The sequence below is a fragment of the Canis aureus genome, chromosome 6, assembly GCF_053574225.1.
Source record: "Canis aureus isolate CA01 chromosome 6, VMU_Caureus_v.1.0, whole genome shotgun sequence".
In the NCBI taxonomy this organism is placed as follows: domain Eukaryota; kingdom Metazoa; phylum Chordata; class Mammalia; order Carnivora; family Canidae; genus Canis; species Canis aureus.
Window position 1 is genome coordinate 60,107,299 of NC_135616.1, and position 16,970 is coordinate 60,124,268.

The window sequence follows — 16,970 nt, forward strand, 5'->3', positions numbered from 1 at the left end:
TTTAACTTTGCTGGGCTCAAACTTAGGCAGGCTTGTTCTAGAGTCTGCTTCTAAATCACTGTCCTCTATTGATTCTCCAGAGTGGAAACTTAGCATCAAGAGAATTATTATTGTTATTTCAGACTTAGTTTTTTAAGTCGGTATAATTTAAAATGCCTAATTTACAGACACTTAACATTTCTCTTATGAGAAAAGGTCCTTGAAATTCAAAGTTGGAAAGGGGCCTTGAGTTCATTTGCTCTTGTCATTTTCATAGAGGAAGAAATTCCATTGGAGAAAGGTGAAGTTACCAACATAGTGCTATAGGACAAGTTATTTGTGGAAAGGGATGGGAAACACAAATAAATACTCTGGCTTACAGTATAGTGGAAAGAAATGTGGTGTTATGGAAATAATATTTGACTAGAATTTCAGATGGCTTGAATTTTATTCTTGGCTCTTTCATTTACCAGTCTATGTCCTTAGAGGTTCTGTTTCTTTGTGTTATGTGAGCATCATAATGTCTTGCTTAATTTAGTCTTTTTTTTTTTTTTTTAAGATTTCATTTATTTATTCATGACAGAGACAGAGAGGCAGAGACACAGGCAGAGGGAGAAGCAGTCTCCACGCAGGGAGCCCGACATGGGACTCGATCCCAGGTCTCCAGGATCACACCCCATGGTGAAGGTGGTGCTAAACCGCTGAGCCACTGGGGCTGCCCCTCTTCCTTAATTTAGTCTTACTGGTTGTTGTGAAGATCAGTGAGATAATGATTGAAGATATTTAATAAACTTTAAAACCCTAAACAAATAAACATACATTGTAGACTCTGTATGACACATTCCATAATATTTTATTTTCAATTATTTGTGGTATCTTTGTAAACCAGTTTATCAGCAATGGCAAACTTACTCAGTGTTGTTTCTTTATAGAAGTCATTTAGATCTCTAAAAGATATATTTATCTTTTACCGTGTTAATTTGTGACATGTAGTTTTATACTTTTTAAATTAAAACTAAAAAAGCATTTTTGGGATACCTGGGTGGCTCAGTTGGTTGAGCATCTGCCTTCAGCTCAGGTCATGTTCTCAGGGTCCTGGGATCAAGCCCCCATGTAGGGCTCCCTGCTCAGGGGGGCGTCTGCTTCTCCTCCCTCTGCTGCTTCCTCTGCTTGTCAGCTCTCTGTCTCTCTCTCTCTGTGAAATAAATAAATAAAATCTTAAAAAAAAAAAAACAACTAAAAAAGTGTTGAATTTTTCTTACAATAAGTGAAAAATTATACTTAAGCTTTACTGATGACAAACAAAAGAGTAACCTGTTTTGAGCATTGCCCGTTTGGGGGTTCTGAAACTTAACTGAAATTTTTAAAAAAAGGTTCAATAAAGTTGAAGTGTTTTATTTCTTGGCATGGTGATAGACATCAATTTGTTTTCTCAAACCTTTTTTAAAAGATTTTATTTATTTGACACACAGAGAGAGAGATTAAGAACATAAATAAGCAAGGGGAGCAACAGAGGGTGAGGGAGAAGCAGGCTCCCCATTGAGCAAGGAGACTCAGGGCTCGATCCCTGTTTTCTCAAACTTTTAATAAGACATAGATTTAAATTTTTCTGTTTATTTCTTACAGGAATAATAATGTATTTGTGGCCTTGGACATGAAGCAGTCAGTCTTCTGTTGCCGTTAACATAGCGTCAAGGACTGATGCTGTGGGAAGCATGGACCTAATGAACGGGCAGGCAAGCAATGTTAATATTGCTGCTACTGCTTCCGAGGTAAGACATTTGAGAAGTTTAGCTGTAGAATTTCTTACCTGACATTCTAATTTTTCAATCATTATGGTTGGTCACAGATTTAAATCAGAACTTGAGGGCAGCCCCTGGTGGCTCAGCAGTTTAGTGCCACCTTCAGCCCCAGGGCCTGATCCTGGAGATCCGGAATCGAGTCCCATGTCGGGCTCCCTGCATGGAGCCTGCTTCTCCCTCTGCCTGTGTCTCTGCCACCCTCCCCCCCCCCGCCCCCGTGTGTCTCTCATGAATAAATAAAATCTTAAAAAATAAATAAATAAGAACTTGAGCTACAAATTTTTTAGTTTTAAAATTTTAATTATTCTGTTCACATGTTCACTATACATCTTAGAAATAGTTCATCCTTATCCACCTAAGATATTTGACAAATAATGATTACTTAAAACCTTTTCTAAAAAAAATAAAAATAAAAAAAATAAAACCTTTTCTAGATTTTAGTTTTAAAGGATATATAAAACATCTTTTTTTTTTTAAAGATTTATTTATTTATTTATTCGTGATAGACATAGAGAGAGAGAGAGAGGCAGAGACACAGGCAGAGGGAGAAGCAGGCTCCCTGCCGGGAACCCCACATGGGACTCAATCCCAGGACTCCAGGATCACGCCCTGGGCCAAAGGCAGGCGCTAAACCGCTGAGCCACCCAGGGATCCCCATAAAACGTCTTTTTTAGGGTATTTTTACATTATATGAACCTTAAGGGCAGTAGTACAAGTGAGAATAAAAGACTCTTTTATTTAGAATCACATAATTTTCACCCTGTCTAGATCCCTTGATTCCAAGCCTGTTGAAGATCATAAACGATTAGGCTGCAGTGTTGGAAGCGATGTGGTTTAGAGTGTAAAGATGGAAGTGAAGACTAAGCTGGATGCCCATCTCTCCAGTTAATGTGCTGTGATTTTATTTATGCTTCACAGTTTTTCTTTGCTTTGTCCTTAAATCCAGGGTCTTTGCCTGCTTTCCTTAATAACTTTAACATCTAGCTATATTTCTCCTTTATTTTTCTCCTAAAATAGAGATGAAAATAATGTCTATGACTTTTTAACACGTTGGCCTCAAAGTTCATTAATAACTTCAGCTCCATTTTACTCCAGCCAGTTACTTAGGGCTTGCTACCCATGAAAATAGTCGGAGTCTGTGGTTTTGATGTTTCTTCTTATGCTGATGATGTCTGTATTTCTATCTATAGTTCTGATTCCCTCATACATTTTTATTAAGTGTTTCTGATGGACCAGAAATTTTATGTATAATATGAACAAACTCAAATTACTCATTACTATTCTGCTGTGCGATTTGTAAAGAAAATAGCGCGACCCCTCTCTCTGACTTCACCATTTCCCATCACTGTGTATCTCAGCACTGTTTTCCTTGCCGTCTCAATTTAATCTTTAGATTTCCCCTTGGCGTAGCACAACCATTTTCTCATCACAGCAGAGAGAGTGTGCTAGCAGAACAGAAGTTACGCTCTTCTGTAATGTCATCATGGAATGTCATCATGGAAGTGACAGCCTGTTCTCTTTGCCATATTCCATTGGTTAGAAACAGGTCACAGTCCTGCCCACACTCAAGGATGTGAGTGCCAGGAGACGGAGACTGTTGGCAGCTGTCGGAGAGCCCGCCCAGCATACCTCATTGCCTGAGTCCGCTCCTTTTCTCTTATTTCTACTAGCACCATCTGGGTTTGGTCATTATTTTGTGTCTAGATTATTACAGCAGGCGTTTAGTTTGATCTTGCACTTCCATTCTCTGCTGTTTTTGGTCCATTTGGCTGTAATTCCATTTTAATATTCTTAAAATACAGTTCTTAAGCTTTATTGTATCCCCAAATTGTCCATGGTTCCCCGTTGCCTTCTAATTAAATACAGATGGCCCTAAACCTTTTATTCAAGACTTCTGTCAAAGGGACTAAATTATCCTTTTAATAGATTTAACTCCCACCAATTATTGACTTGAAGTTTCATTCTAATGAAAGAATACTATATCTTACTGATTATTTGTATAAACCATTCTTTTCTCCTACTTTGTTATAGTTTTATCTGTATCACTTTTTATACATCAACTTTTCTTTCTCCTTGAGACAGGGATTATATGTTTGTATATATGTTTATATTATATGGATGTTTACTGGAGATATTTTTATAACCATGTTTTTGAATATGTTAAGTGTATGTGTGTGTGCATATATGTATATCATATTTGTAACTATATATTCTGAAACATTTGGTCTGGTATTACAGGAAACAGTATATAATTATTTGTTAAATAAAATAGGTTATTTTACTTGTGAAAAATATCATTTGACTTTCCTCAGGACTCAAAGTAGTATAATACAGTATATGGTAAGTGGAAAAAGACTGTCTTTTAAATTGTTCTACACTGTGGCAAGAAAGTAAAATTGAAAATACATATTTTCCACCTTCTCTTAAAATATAGATCTGTTAACATACCAAAATGCAAATGTCCCATTAATCTGATGAGCTTACAAAATGGATAAATACTTGATCTGGGTGAATGGCTTCCCTTGTTCCTTTATATTTAACCTGTACTAGAAGCTTCTGAGATTAGAGTGAATCTTTTTCAGATATTTGGAAGTTTCAGTGATTTTAGTCTTCTCTTAAATAAAGAATTACTACTATTCCCTTAGTGGACATTATGTTGAAATGCTGTGTAGCTTATCAATACCAACTTATTTTTTGGTATTGGGGAAGCAGATAGAAACATCTTGCTCATAATTTCTTAAGCCTCTCCTGATGACTTGTAAGAAGGAAAAAAAAGAAAGTGATTATTTGTTTTGATAAGCAATAAAATTGCCATTATTTGCTAACTTGTCTTGAATTAGTTAAAAACTTGGAGAAAGTTAGGTTTAAAATTAACATCTTTACTTGACAGAATGAATTTAGTTATTTGAGCAATAACATATCTGTTTGAATGTTTAACATTCTGGATAAATTTCTAAATTAATCTTGGGATATAAAAGAATACTGTTGACATACTATAAGCTAGTCATAATTACAGAGAATAAACAAGTGAAATAAAATAAAATACTATGTATAAAATCTGATTATGGGACTTTGGGTTTCTGCTCAGATATGTAAAGAGGTTGGAATTTATTACTCCTGTCTTCACAACATGAAAAAAACTGAACAAACTGAAAATCAGTAACCCTTCTTAGCTCTGTCAGAAAATTGATGTCACAGAGCAAACTGACAGTGATGACCCAAAAACTGGAGAGAGAGACAAGTAAAGAATTAGTTTACCAAGAGCAGAAATCACTGAAGGCAGAAATGGGTAGGAAAACTTAAACTATAGTTGAGAAATTGCTGGAGGCTATGTATGGGCTACCCTGAAGTTAAACACTCCCGGGGCCCAGTCTTAGGTTCTCCCAAACCTCACTTTTGTGTTTTACCTCCGGAAGCTCCACCAGATTCTCAAAGGGAAGATTGGAGAAAAATTCCTTCTTGCCTCACATTTTGAAATGTGCCCAGGGCCTTCGGTTCTCCCCATGACCTCCAGGGAAACTACTTTATCAGAGCCTAACCTACTGGGAGGGCGAGAAACACCCAACTCCAGCCCCTTCCAGGATTGGCGGTGGCATTGGGGTACTGGGAAGTATCTGAGGTCACACCCAAGGGCAGGCACAGGCTCACTAAAAGTCCCGACTGTAGGACTTAGAGAATACTTGTCCCCCCATACTTTACCACCACATCAGCAGGATTCCTGTATAATAATGAAAGATTATTAAAAAATAATAAATTAAAAAATAATGAAGGATTATAGCTGGAAGAACTGCAGAGCATAGATTCTAAGAGGGAGTTTCTAGAGAAACCCAAAGAAGGACGCTAGAGGAAATTGAAGACTCAAACACCTCAAGTACAACAGACAGTAAACACAGCATAACTCCTCCCTATATAGAAGTATATATCCTTACATTAAAGGCCTATTTACCTCAGTTCCTTATTACACAGTATGTTATGTCTGGTTTTCAGCAAATTATAAGCCCTACCAGAAGGTAAGAAACATACATAGTCTGGAGAAATAAAGCATGTAACAGAGCCAGACTCAGATATGGCAAAGATTTTGGAATTAGCAGACTGGGAATTAAGATAACCACAATTAATAATGCTAAGGGCTCTAACGAAAAAGTGGACAACTTGTAAGAACAGATGGATAATATAAGCAGGAATATTGAAATTCCAAGAGTCAAGAGAAAATATTAGAAATCAAAAACATTGTGACAAAAATGAAGAATAACTGATTGGCTCACCAGTGAACTGGTAGCCAGTATTCAGCCAATGAAAGAATTAGTGAGCTTGGTGATATGTCTATAGAAACATCCCAAACTAAAATGCAGAGAGAAAACAGAATGAAAAAAAAATGGGATAGAATATCCAAGGACTGGGACAATGACAGAAAGTGTAGCATACGTGTAATGCAACTACCAGAAGAAAAAGGGGCAGAAGAAATATTTGAAATATAATAATGGTTGAGAATTTACCCAAATTAATGACAGATCCTTTCTTTTGAAATGATTTTGATATTTAGCTGCTAATGAAAGTGAAAGAAAACATAAAAATGAGGCATAAATGACAAGCACTCAAAACTGATGTGTAACAGCTGGTAGGTTGACATATGTATTATATACTGGTAGCTGAAACTTTGGTTAATTTTTGAGACATTAGCTGTAGTTCAGTATCCTGTCTCCGTTTAATAGAGCATAATTTAAATGTTCTTACAGCAATGACACTCAGATTTCAACCAACGGAGGCAGAAAACATTTTTGTCTCATGGTACACATGTGGAAATAGGACAGAAATAAGTTCAGAGCCAAAAGCCACCTTTTGTTCTACATGTAGTAACAGCAAATTCAAACTTGAAATAGTAACCTTTAAGCAAAAACCCCTTAAATTTATAATAGTAAGAATAATATCAGTTTTACTATCACAGGGGGACATCACTTAGTTAATGAAGTTTTGAATATTGTCTTATGGTTTAAGTTATGAAAACAATTTGTCTTTGTCTTTAAAAAATTAGTTTAAAAATTATAGAGATGTTCTTCTCCCCTAACTTTTCCCCTTAACCTCATTTGAGAATCCTCGAACTTGTTAAAATCTTTAATTTCTATAAGAAATGGTAGGATGTCAGCATGAGGAAATGGACAGACAAGAAAATGACTCAAGAACCTAGAAAGTAGGAGAGGTTAGACATTCAATTGCCTGACCCTTTATCTAGTGCTCTTCAGCTGAGCAGGATGTTGTACCCATTTTATCTGCTGTGTTTGTTGACAAAGTGCTTTCCCATTCCTTGTTCAGTGTTTAATGCCAGTCGAATTTCTACAGCATCGAATGTGAGACAGTATTAAAATGGCTGCATTTTCTTTCAATTTAACAGAAAAGTAGCAGTTCCGAATCGCTAAGTGACAAAGGTTCTGAGCTGAAGAAAAGCTTTGATGCTGTGGTATTTGATGTTCTTAAGGTTACACCAGAAGAGTATGCGGTAAGTCTCCCACCTCCCCTTTTTCCCGTTCTTGAACATAACCTACACATTGATGCTGTTGAGTGAAGGCACAGCAGAAGGAGGCGGGGGCAAAACACTGGATGTGGGAATTGATGGAGAGAGTAGCACAGCAGCGGAACAAGCAGAGGGATGAAATGGGGAAGGGAGGAAGAGGTGGAGAGAGGTTTAGAGCAGCTTCCTACCTTATACCTTCAGCTTGGCAAATGAGAAGTAAATACTTACTACCTGAAAGGAATGTAACATCCTGTGTCAATTCTACTCAAAACAAAAAAAGTCACATGAGGAGAAAAAAAATGTATTTACCTTTATGGTAAATTGCTTTTGCCCCCTAAACCAACTGTGCTTTACTGACCTATGTAAGAAGTATTTTCACATTTTTATAAGTTAAAAAATTGAAAAATGGAATTTGAAGGCATTATTGCAGTATCATGAAAGATACTTAGAAAAACTTATTTTTTAACTGATACAAATATTCACTTAAGTTCTCTTTCTCCTTTAACTTGTGTTAACAGCATGTATTGATTTCCTGATGGTTGAGCCACTCTTGTATTCCAGGAATAAACTGTGTTCAGTCATACAAAGCATATTCTTCTTTGGTGTATTATTGGGTCTTGTTTTACATCTGTAGCCTAAAGTGAGATTGAGGTAGGTCCACAGCTATGTGCAGTCCTTCCAAGAGCTTTAACCCCTGAGCTATGGAGCCAATCCGTGTGCAGTCCTTAGGTAGGAGTCGCCACTAGCATAAGTTTCATTGACTTTTATAAATGGGGAAGAAAACTGTTTTTTATTAGTATCAGATTTTATATTACTGTTTGAGGAAATATGATTTAATAATCACCATAATACTTCTTTCTCCATGAACCAAGAGAACTGATTTTTGGTTTTGATTTTGATATAATGTATGTCCAAATTTTTAAAACCATTTTATTTTCTAACTTTACCTCATTTATCTCATAAGAAAATATGCATAGGCATGAGAAAATTTGAAATAATCATATTTAATAATGGTATAAGGGCAACTTTTCATTTTCTATAATCCTTTTTAAAATTGATACTTTTTCTAGTAAAAATTTTGAGTATTCAATATATTTTAGTATAGAATATAATTTTAATTTACTCAATATATGTTAGTATAGAATATAATTTTAATTTACTATAGAGTATAATTTCATGTCATAGAATTCCCAAGGAGAAATTGTCATTTTTTACCTTTTATTTCAGGGTCAGATAACGCTAATGGATGTTCCAGTATTTAAAGCCATTCAACCAGATGTGAGTAATTTTAAGAATTTTTCCTTTTAAATATACAGAATGATCATTAACAGTATCCCCAAATTAAGAAGTTTTAGAAATGTCAAATTCACATTAGTGTTTAAATGTTTAAAGCTTTTGATGTGACTATCCATATGATATTCAGGCCTCAGAAGCTCATGTGGCAGTCATAGGTATACATCATTGAGCCATAGGTAGGATTTTGAATCATTTTGGTTGATTAGGCTTCATCACTTTTCTGAGTGGTGAACAGACTTAGGTTGAATGATTTACCCAAGGCTTTGAAGCTTTTTCATAAGAGAATAGGAATAAGAAACTGGGTTTCACAACTCCAACACTTTTTTCCCTTACATCTTTACTTATGACTTTATATATGATGGTGTGTTGACATTTTGGTGAGAAGAGGGAGGATCATGGGAGGCATTTTTTAGGTCTACCTACTATAAGCCATTTATTATGCTATGTGTGTGTGTGAACCTGAGTGTGGTGTAGTGTATTTTACTGATGAGAAAACAGAATGACAGTTGTCCTTGCTTCACAGCTAAGTGTGGGAATTGGATTTCAGACTCTAAACACATGCTTTTTCCACATTTACCAAGTAAGAATATAAGTATGATTTTGAACCCCAAAACTAAGGAAATGATGGGGCGCCTGGGTGGTTCAGTTGGTTAAGTGTCCAACTCCTGGTTTTGAGCTCAGGTTATGATCTCAGGGTATGAGATCAAGCTCCACATCAGGCTCCAGTTTCAGCATGGAGTCTACTTGAGATTCTCTCTCTCCCTCTAACAGTCCCTCTTCTGTCCCTCCCCCCAATTGTGTGCATGAGTGCACACATGTGCTCACTCTCTCTCTCTCTCTCTCTCTCACACATCTTAAAAAAAACACAACTAAGTGATAATACCAATATTCAATACCATGAGATATATTTCTTAGTCCTTTTGGAAACAAAATATAGTGTGTTTGCCCTGAACCCTGTAATTATTGTAAGGAGTTAGAGAAAACATCTGTGTCTCAAATGGTATAGACCGTATTAGTCTTATGATTTTCAAGTAAGTTACCTAATGTCTTAGAGGCTCAAGTTTGTCACTTACAGAATGAAGGGGTAGGCCTAAACTATCTCTGAGTCCCTTCATTTCCACAATTCTGTGTTTTCCTAACATTTACCCCATACTATGAGGATTCTCTCAGCAGAACCATTAGATTAACATTAGGAACAGTGTATTCTATACATAAAGCCCAAAAAGAAAATGGCTATTGAATTTAAATGACAAAAGCTGAAATACTAATTTCCTCCCATCTCCTGAACAAAACAAACTACATTCTTGGCAGACATTATACTTTTTTTTGACCTTAAGTTCAGCCGTCTTACCTTTGATATATTTTTTCCTTTTGAATAAATGGCAATGACCATATTGTTATTTCCCATGAGATTAGTGCTACCAATGGAAATACAATGTGAGCCACTTATATAACTTTACATTTCTAGTAGCCATGTTATGAAGTAAAAATGAAACAAATGAAATTAATTTTAATAGTTTAATTTAACCTATAACATCCAAAATATTATCACTTCAACTTTCAATCAGTATAAAATTACTGAGGTATAGTCTATATTCCTTTTTTCTCTACTAAGACTTTGAAATTCAGTGTGTATTCTACAGTTATGAAACATCTTTATTTGGACTAGCCACATTTCAAGTGCTCAATGGCTGTTTGTGACTAGGAGCTTTGGACATTGAAGTTCTAGGTGATGATATTAAAAACAGAATTCAAGTCAATATGGGAATTTTTTATTTTCCTGGGACATCTAAACTACTTTGTAAAATTTGCAAGTGAACCTTAAAATTCCCTTGGCTCCATTCCCTTATCTAACTTAATACCAGTCTCATTGATTTTTTTTTTTAACATTTTAAGAATCTTATCAACCCATTCTCTCTCTCTACTCCCAACACCCCAATTGAAGATACCATTTTGTGTCAACTGTGTATCCTCTTACTGATTTACTTGCATCCACTGACCATTCTAAACTCTTCTCTATCCGACACCCATGGTAGTGTTTTCAAACATCTAAATCTGCTCATGTGATCCTTCTGCTTAAAACACTTTAGTGGCTTTCTGTTGCTCTAAGAATAAAGACAAACTATCATAATATTGTCTACAAATCTCATAGTTTCTGGTCTAGCTACACTGGCCTTTTAGTCCCTGTACCACTGAGCCTGTGCACATCCTAATTAACTCCTATTCATCCTTTGCTTCTCAGATCAAGTTTGACTTTCTCAGAGTTAAGCTTTTCTTGTCTTCCTGCAGGTTCTTCTAGCACTCTCTGCTTCTTCACTGAACTTATCAGTTGCAAGTTTACATGATGTTTTGTTACTCAACAAGTCTTTGCTGAACGTCTATTATGTGCCAGGCACTGGTTTAGTTGCTGGAGGCCCAGCAGTGAACAGACTAAAACTCATGCCCTGGTGGATCTTACATTGAGTGAGGTGAACTAGATAGTATGTCATGAAAACTATAAAGCAGTCAGAAGAGACTAGAAAGTGAAGGCAGTGGGAGTTTTGATTGCAGATGGGGTGCTTTCACTGGGAGGGTGCCATCTCTCTGAGAAAAGACCTGAAGGAAGAGAGTAAATCATGGGTATTTGGGGGAAAAATATTCCAGGCAGAGAACAGCCAGCACAATGGTCATTGCGCTATAGTGAGGGTGGGAGGTAAAGGCTAGATGTCATTCAGGCCTTGCAGATCATTACTCTAAAAAAGATAGGAAGTTCTTGGAAGGTTTTGAGGAGAGGAGTGACAGTTTCTGACTGAGACTGTAAGTAGTACCTCTTTAAGTCTCTTCTGACTCCTGACTGCTGACTGGTACCAAAGACGAATCAAGGAGACCAGGTGAGAGACTACGTGGCTTGGTTCAGGATGGGAGTGGAAGAAGTGGTGGGAAGTCGTCAGACACCGCGTGTAAGAGTTGTCAAGGATGATGCCTGGGTTTTTGGCCTGACACCAGAAACATGCAGTTGATATTCTCTGAGATGGAAAATTATTATTATTGTATTCACAACTCCTGGCACTGCCATTCACATAGAATATTATGTGCAATGTTGCCTTGTGGAGAAAGGCCCGAGCAGCAGATGGGGAGGAAAGAGCAGGAGTTTGGCTTTGGACATATTTAGGTTTACATGTTTGTCAGAATGCTGAGTTAGGTCATACGTAACTACATTATTTGTCCAGGCAAGTGTAGTTTGAGAGAGATGACTGTAGAGATAAAGTGTGGATTAGGTTACCAAGAAAGTGAATATAGATGGAGAGAAGGGTTCTAGTTAGTGTTTAGGTGGAACTAGCAAAAGAGATAAAAAAGCAACAGTGAGTGATTTAGGAGGAAAGTCAAGTTATTATGGTATTCAACAAGACAAGTGAAGGAAGGATTTTTAAGAAGGAAGGAGTGATGAGGTGTAAAGCATGTTAATCGTGTGCTAATTTGATTAAATGCTGGCTGCTTCCACTAAGTTTTAAGCTACTGAGGGCAGAGACTGGTAATTTTGTTTCTTCTGTTTTATCTGTCTGACATGTAGTGGGGGTCAAAGTTAGAATGAGAAAATGAAATATAGTGTTCAGTAAATATTTGTTCAGTGAGAGAACCATTTTCAAAAATTGAAACTAATTCTTTTGGAAGAAATGATATAGCACAGAAATATTCTTAAGTGTTAGTCTCATATAATCATCAAGATTACATGAAATCTGGCAGTAAAAACAGATTGTCATCTGGCAGAAAAATGTTTTCTAATTTATTATGAAATATTCAAGACCTACAAGGCATGAAGACTGATTAAGATGAACCCCTGTGTACCTACCTAACCAGTACTGTTGAAGCCACTCTATGTTCTCCCTTGTTTGCCCTCTTCCCTCCTCCCACCACGGTAGCCACTATCCAGTATTGATCTAGATCATTCCTTTGTGTTTAACTATATTTCTTCTATAAATATGTATAAATTTTTATGTAAATGGCATTCCGTTGTTTTAGTCGTCCTTAGCTTGCTTTTTATGTTCAACATTGCTGACGAGCACCCCTTGTAATATGTGCACTCTAGTGCATTAATTACTGAGTTGTAGAGCATGAATATCTTTGAGTATGTTAAGTACTGCCAGTTTCCTGAAATGTTTGTACAGATGTTGTTTATCATGTCAAAACTTTTGTTATTGACAAACAAAAGATTAAGCTATGATGTCAGTCTAATGTATTAGTCTTATTTATTAGCATAAAAAAGTGTTTACCTCATTATGTAGTTAACTTCAGTAAAGAATGAATTCTTTGGTTAAATCAAAATTTAACCTCATGTTATGAAAAAAGAGTAGTTATCACTGAATCTAGTAAGTTTATCTTTGTGTTTCTGTCCATATCAATGTTCAAGTCTCTATAGATAACTTTATGGAAAACTTTTTAAAAAGTGTATATATACTTTATGAAACTTTAAAAGCTCTTTAGTTCACTAAAACTACTAAGATTCACTATTACATGTATATATCCGTATGTAACTTTATTTCAGATGTTAATTTATTCATGTTTTCTAAATTGAAATTTGTAATAAATTTGAACTTCAAAGAAAAATAGATTCTGAATCCAGCCATGTGGTTTAGTGATTTCATACAGATTGGTGATTACACCACCCAAGTCTCACTGGATTTGCTATAATAGAGGCAATTTGAGTCACCTGGAACTTAGTAAAATATGTATCTCTTATGAATTCAGTTCCCAGAGTAGATCCTGTAATTCCCAGCAGTTTGTGGAATTCTATATTCTCAAGCCTTTTGTGTTAAGCAGAATTTAGCCAAAGTTTTTCTAAACTGGTAGGAAGAAAGGGGCACCTCTGCGAAGGGCAGCCATTTCCTCAGGGCCAGGCCTCTTCCCTATGATGTCAGTCACACAGCACAGCACACCTCAGAGTTGCTCAGGGGAAAGGCAAAATTCCAGGCCTTTTATTTCACAGTAGAAACCGTTCTTCCTAGGGACTTCCCTTAGTCATCAATAGAATACAGGCTAATAAAGTCACATCTTTAAGAGCAGATGTGAATCAAACAAATACTAAGTCTGGGTTTTCTCCAGCCATGTCTCACATATGAAGTTACCTCAGATTGAAAGAAGAAAAAAGAACAGATTTGGTACTTCATTTCTTAGTTTTTTTGTTTTATGGTTGGAAGAACCAATGCTTACTAGTGAAAAGAATTTAATGTTACAGGAAAATTCATCAGTGATATAAAAACTATTTAGTAGGAATATAACTACAAAGAAAAAAATCTGTTTTTATTTTTAAAGATTCCATGTCTGTGTGATGTACACCATCTGTCCGTTTTTAATACCAATTTATTTTACCTCCTAAATAACTTTTCTCCCCTTCCCCATCTCTGTCAAATCTGAAGGATAGTTATTGAGAGTACAGTGTTTTTATAAGGCTGTAGCTCACTGGTTCTAGAAATGTGAGCACTCCCTAGTGTCTGTGAACATTTGTTAGGCCTGGGACACGGCTCTGCACAGCCCATCCTCTCTGTACCAACAGGTCCCTCTCTGTCTGAGCACTTTGCCCTGATATTCCCATAGCTGGTGCTACAGAAATCCTAAGAATCTTCATTTGCCCACTGGCCCAGTCAAAGTGGCCAAATTTGGATGCTTCTGTGGATGGTGATCCCTCTCACTCAAAACCAGCTCTTCTCTCTTCTTCCCTCCTCTCCGTGAGTGGTCATCTCTTAGTGATGGGGAGACCACACAATGATATGGTTGTCCAAACTGTCATCATAGTGATTACAAAGAAGGGAAAAGGTTAGCAGTTCTAATGTTTGTATTCACCACTGTTAATGTGTCTTTACAACTCTTATTTCCATGGAGCCGCCTATCTCTCTCTTTTTTTCGTTTGTTCAAACCAGTTTTGGGCACAAATTGCCATGTATTTTGCTGCCTCTTTTCTCCTTTTTTAATTTTTTTAATTAAATTTTTTAAAAAGATTTTATTTATCTATTCATGAGAAACACAGAGAGAAAGAGAGGCAGAGACACAAGTAGAGAGAGAAGCAGGCTCCATACAGGGAGCCTGATGTGGGACTCGATCAGGACTATAGGATCACACCCTGGGCCGAAGGCGGTGTTAAGCCACTGAGTCACCCGGGCTGCCCTCTTTTTTCTTTTAGTCAGTGTCTAACATTCATAGCTCTAAATGGGTGCTCAAAATTTTAATTACTAAATTTCAACTATTTTAAAATTTATTTTAAAGCCTTTTTAAAAAAAAAAATAAAGCCTTTTGAGTCCCAAAAGAGAATTTTTAGTGGCAAAACATAAAAACAGGGAGCCAGAAGACTTGTAGTTTTTTTCAGCTTTGCCATTTATAAATTGTGCCATTAATAGAATCTATTTCATGTCTTTGGCCTTTTTAAAAATTATTGAATCTCTGAAGTAAAGGGTTTTGGACTATTGGGTCTTTAAAATACCTAATGTGTCTCCAGAAATTCCTGGAAGTAGGATTATTTTTTATTGGTGACTTCAGAGTAAGAGCTGCACTTAAGGGTAGTTCTCAATCAGTAACATATAATTTTGATCAAAACTGCAGGAGTCTTAAGGAGGTAAAAAAGGGTTGAGTGGTGGTTATGAGTCAAGCTCTTTAAGATTAAGGTGTGTTATCCTCTCACTAGAACATAAATTCCACAAGGGCAGAAACTTTTGTCTTTTGTCTGCTTTGTGTTCACTGATGTATCTCTAATGCCTAGAATAATACCTGTTCAGTATTTGAGTTTGGTAAATGACCATTCCAAAGCTTTATACTGCATAGCCTACAGACACGTCATCACCCATTGTTTATTATGTTTGGTATCATTTCTGCAAAAGTATGTTACTAGTCCAAGAGTGTGATTCTTATTAAATAATATTCTTTCTATGGAAACAGGAGTGTGGGTTTTTTTCCCCCACCCACAATTAAGAACATTTTCAGGGGATCCCTGGGTGGCTCAGAAGTTTAGCGCCTGCCTTCGGCCCAGGGCACAATCCTGGAGTCCCGGGATCAAGTCCCACATCGGGCTCCCTGCATGGAGCCTGCTTCTTCCTCTGCTTGTGTCTCTGCCTCTCTCTCTCTCTCTCTCTCTCTCTGTCTCTCATGAATAAATAAATACAATCTTTTTTAAAAAAAGAGAACATTTTCAGGTTTTTCTCCATAGTATGAATTATTTAATGCTTAATAAGGGAAGGTTAAGGATTCTGTACATTCATTAATTTCTAGTATAAATTTTCTGGTACTTGGTCGAAGCTCAGCTCTTGTTAAGGCTTTTCCACATTCTTACACATGCAGATTTCTTGGTGTGGTTTCCCTTTTGATCTTGGAGGTTTGTTTTCTTTTAGAAAGCTCTTAAACATCTATAGGGCTTCCTTCTCTGTGAGTTCTTTTATGTTGAGGAAGCAATGACTGTATTCTGAAGGTCTTTCCATGTTTATTATATTTATGGGTTTTGGGGTTTTTGTCTATTATGAGTTCTCTCATGTTCTATAAAGCTTGTATTTCTTCTGACGACATTGCCATGGTTATCACATCAATGGGGTTTCTCTTCAGAATGAGTATTGTATTACTCAACATAGGATGTGTTACAACAGAAAGTTTGCTTGCAGTCAGATTTTCTTTCTAGTCGCCATTCTCTGGTGCTTTGAATAATTCTCAAAGGGTGAACTGTGCTTGAAATCTGTACTGTAGTTATTACAGTGGATAATGTTTGCCTGTCTTATGAGGTTCTCAAGTGTTCATAAAGTGACTGACTGAAGGTCCCTCTGATGTGTATTACAGTCAAGGAAGAAAGCTTTACACTTTACTATAAGTTCTAATAATCAGGTCAGTGAGTGGTTTAGATTATATCAATAAACAGGACAGATAAGGCCCTCTTGTGTAACTGGGATACACTAGAGATTGAGGAAGAATGCTGGTGAAATGAGGAAAAGCACAGAATAGGTAATCCCGACTCTTACTGAAACATTTCTGAAAAACGTACAATTGAGATATTTCTGACAGAATATGTAAAAGAGCTTTCTTCTGTATGCTGATTTTTTTGTGTATGCAGAGACTAGATTCTTGGCATTATCCAAAGTTCCAAAATCAGGATTACCATAGTTCTATGTTTATTTTAATGAAAATTATCATTTGCGTTAGAATTAAAATACAAACAATTCATGAATATAGTAAGAGGTTTGAAGAAAGCAAAGAAGACATGAAAGATTTGACATTTTCTGTTAGAAGCAAGGTGCAAACTGTTTTATAAGTTATATTATTGCTGCTCATCACCATGAACTTATTTATTATGTAGTACGGTTAGGGTTAGAATAAAACCAGAGAAGTAAAGAGGAACATTGTTGATTAGGAGAGTAGGTATATCATGGCATCACTGG

At 36.3% G+C, this 16,970-nt stretch overlaps 1 protein-coding gene across 9 annotated transcripts in view; it reads left to right on the top strand.

Annotated features, from left to right (window-relative positions):
- The window catches only part of RALGPS2 (Ral GEF with PH domain and SH3 binding motif 2), a 158,861-nt gene that overhangs the window by 41,834 nt on the left and 100,057 nt on the right, over positions 1 to 16,970 (top strand). For 8 of the 9 annotated variants that reach the window (XM_077901838.1, XM_077901835.1, XM_077901834.1 and 5 more), the window contains 3 exons: positions 1,606 to 1,751; positions 7,171 to 7,275; positions 8,518 to 8,568. In XM_077901838.1, coding sequence (XP_077757964.1) covers positions 1,695 to 1,751; positions 7,171 to 7,275; positions 8,518 to 8,568 — 213 coding nt within the window. In that variant the 5' untranslated portion in view covers positions 1,606 to 1,694. Of the gene's footprint in view, positions 1 to 1,605; positions 1,752 to 7,170; positions 7,276 to 8,517; positions 8,569 to 16,970 lie in introns of those variants that run through there. The other variant, XM_077901843.1, reaches the window with a different exon arrangement.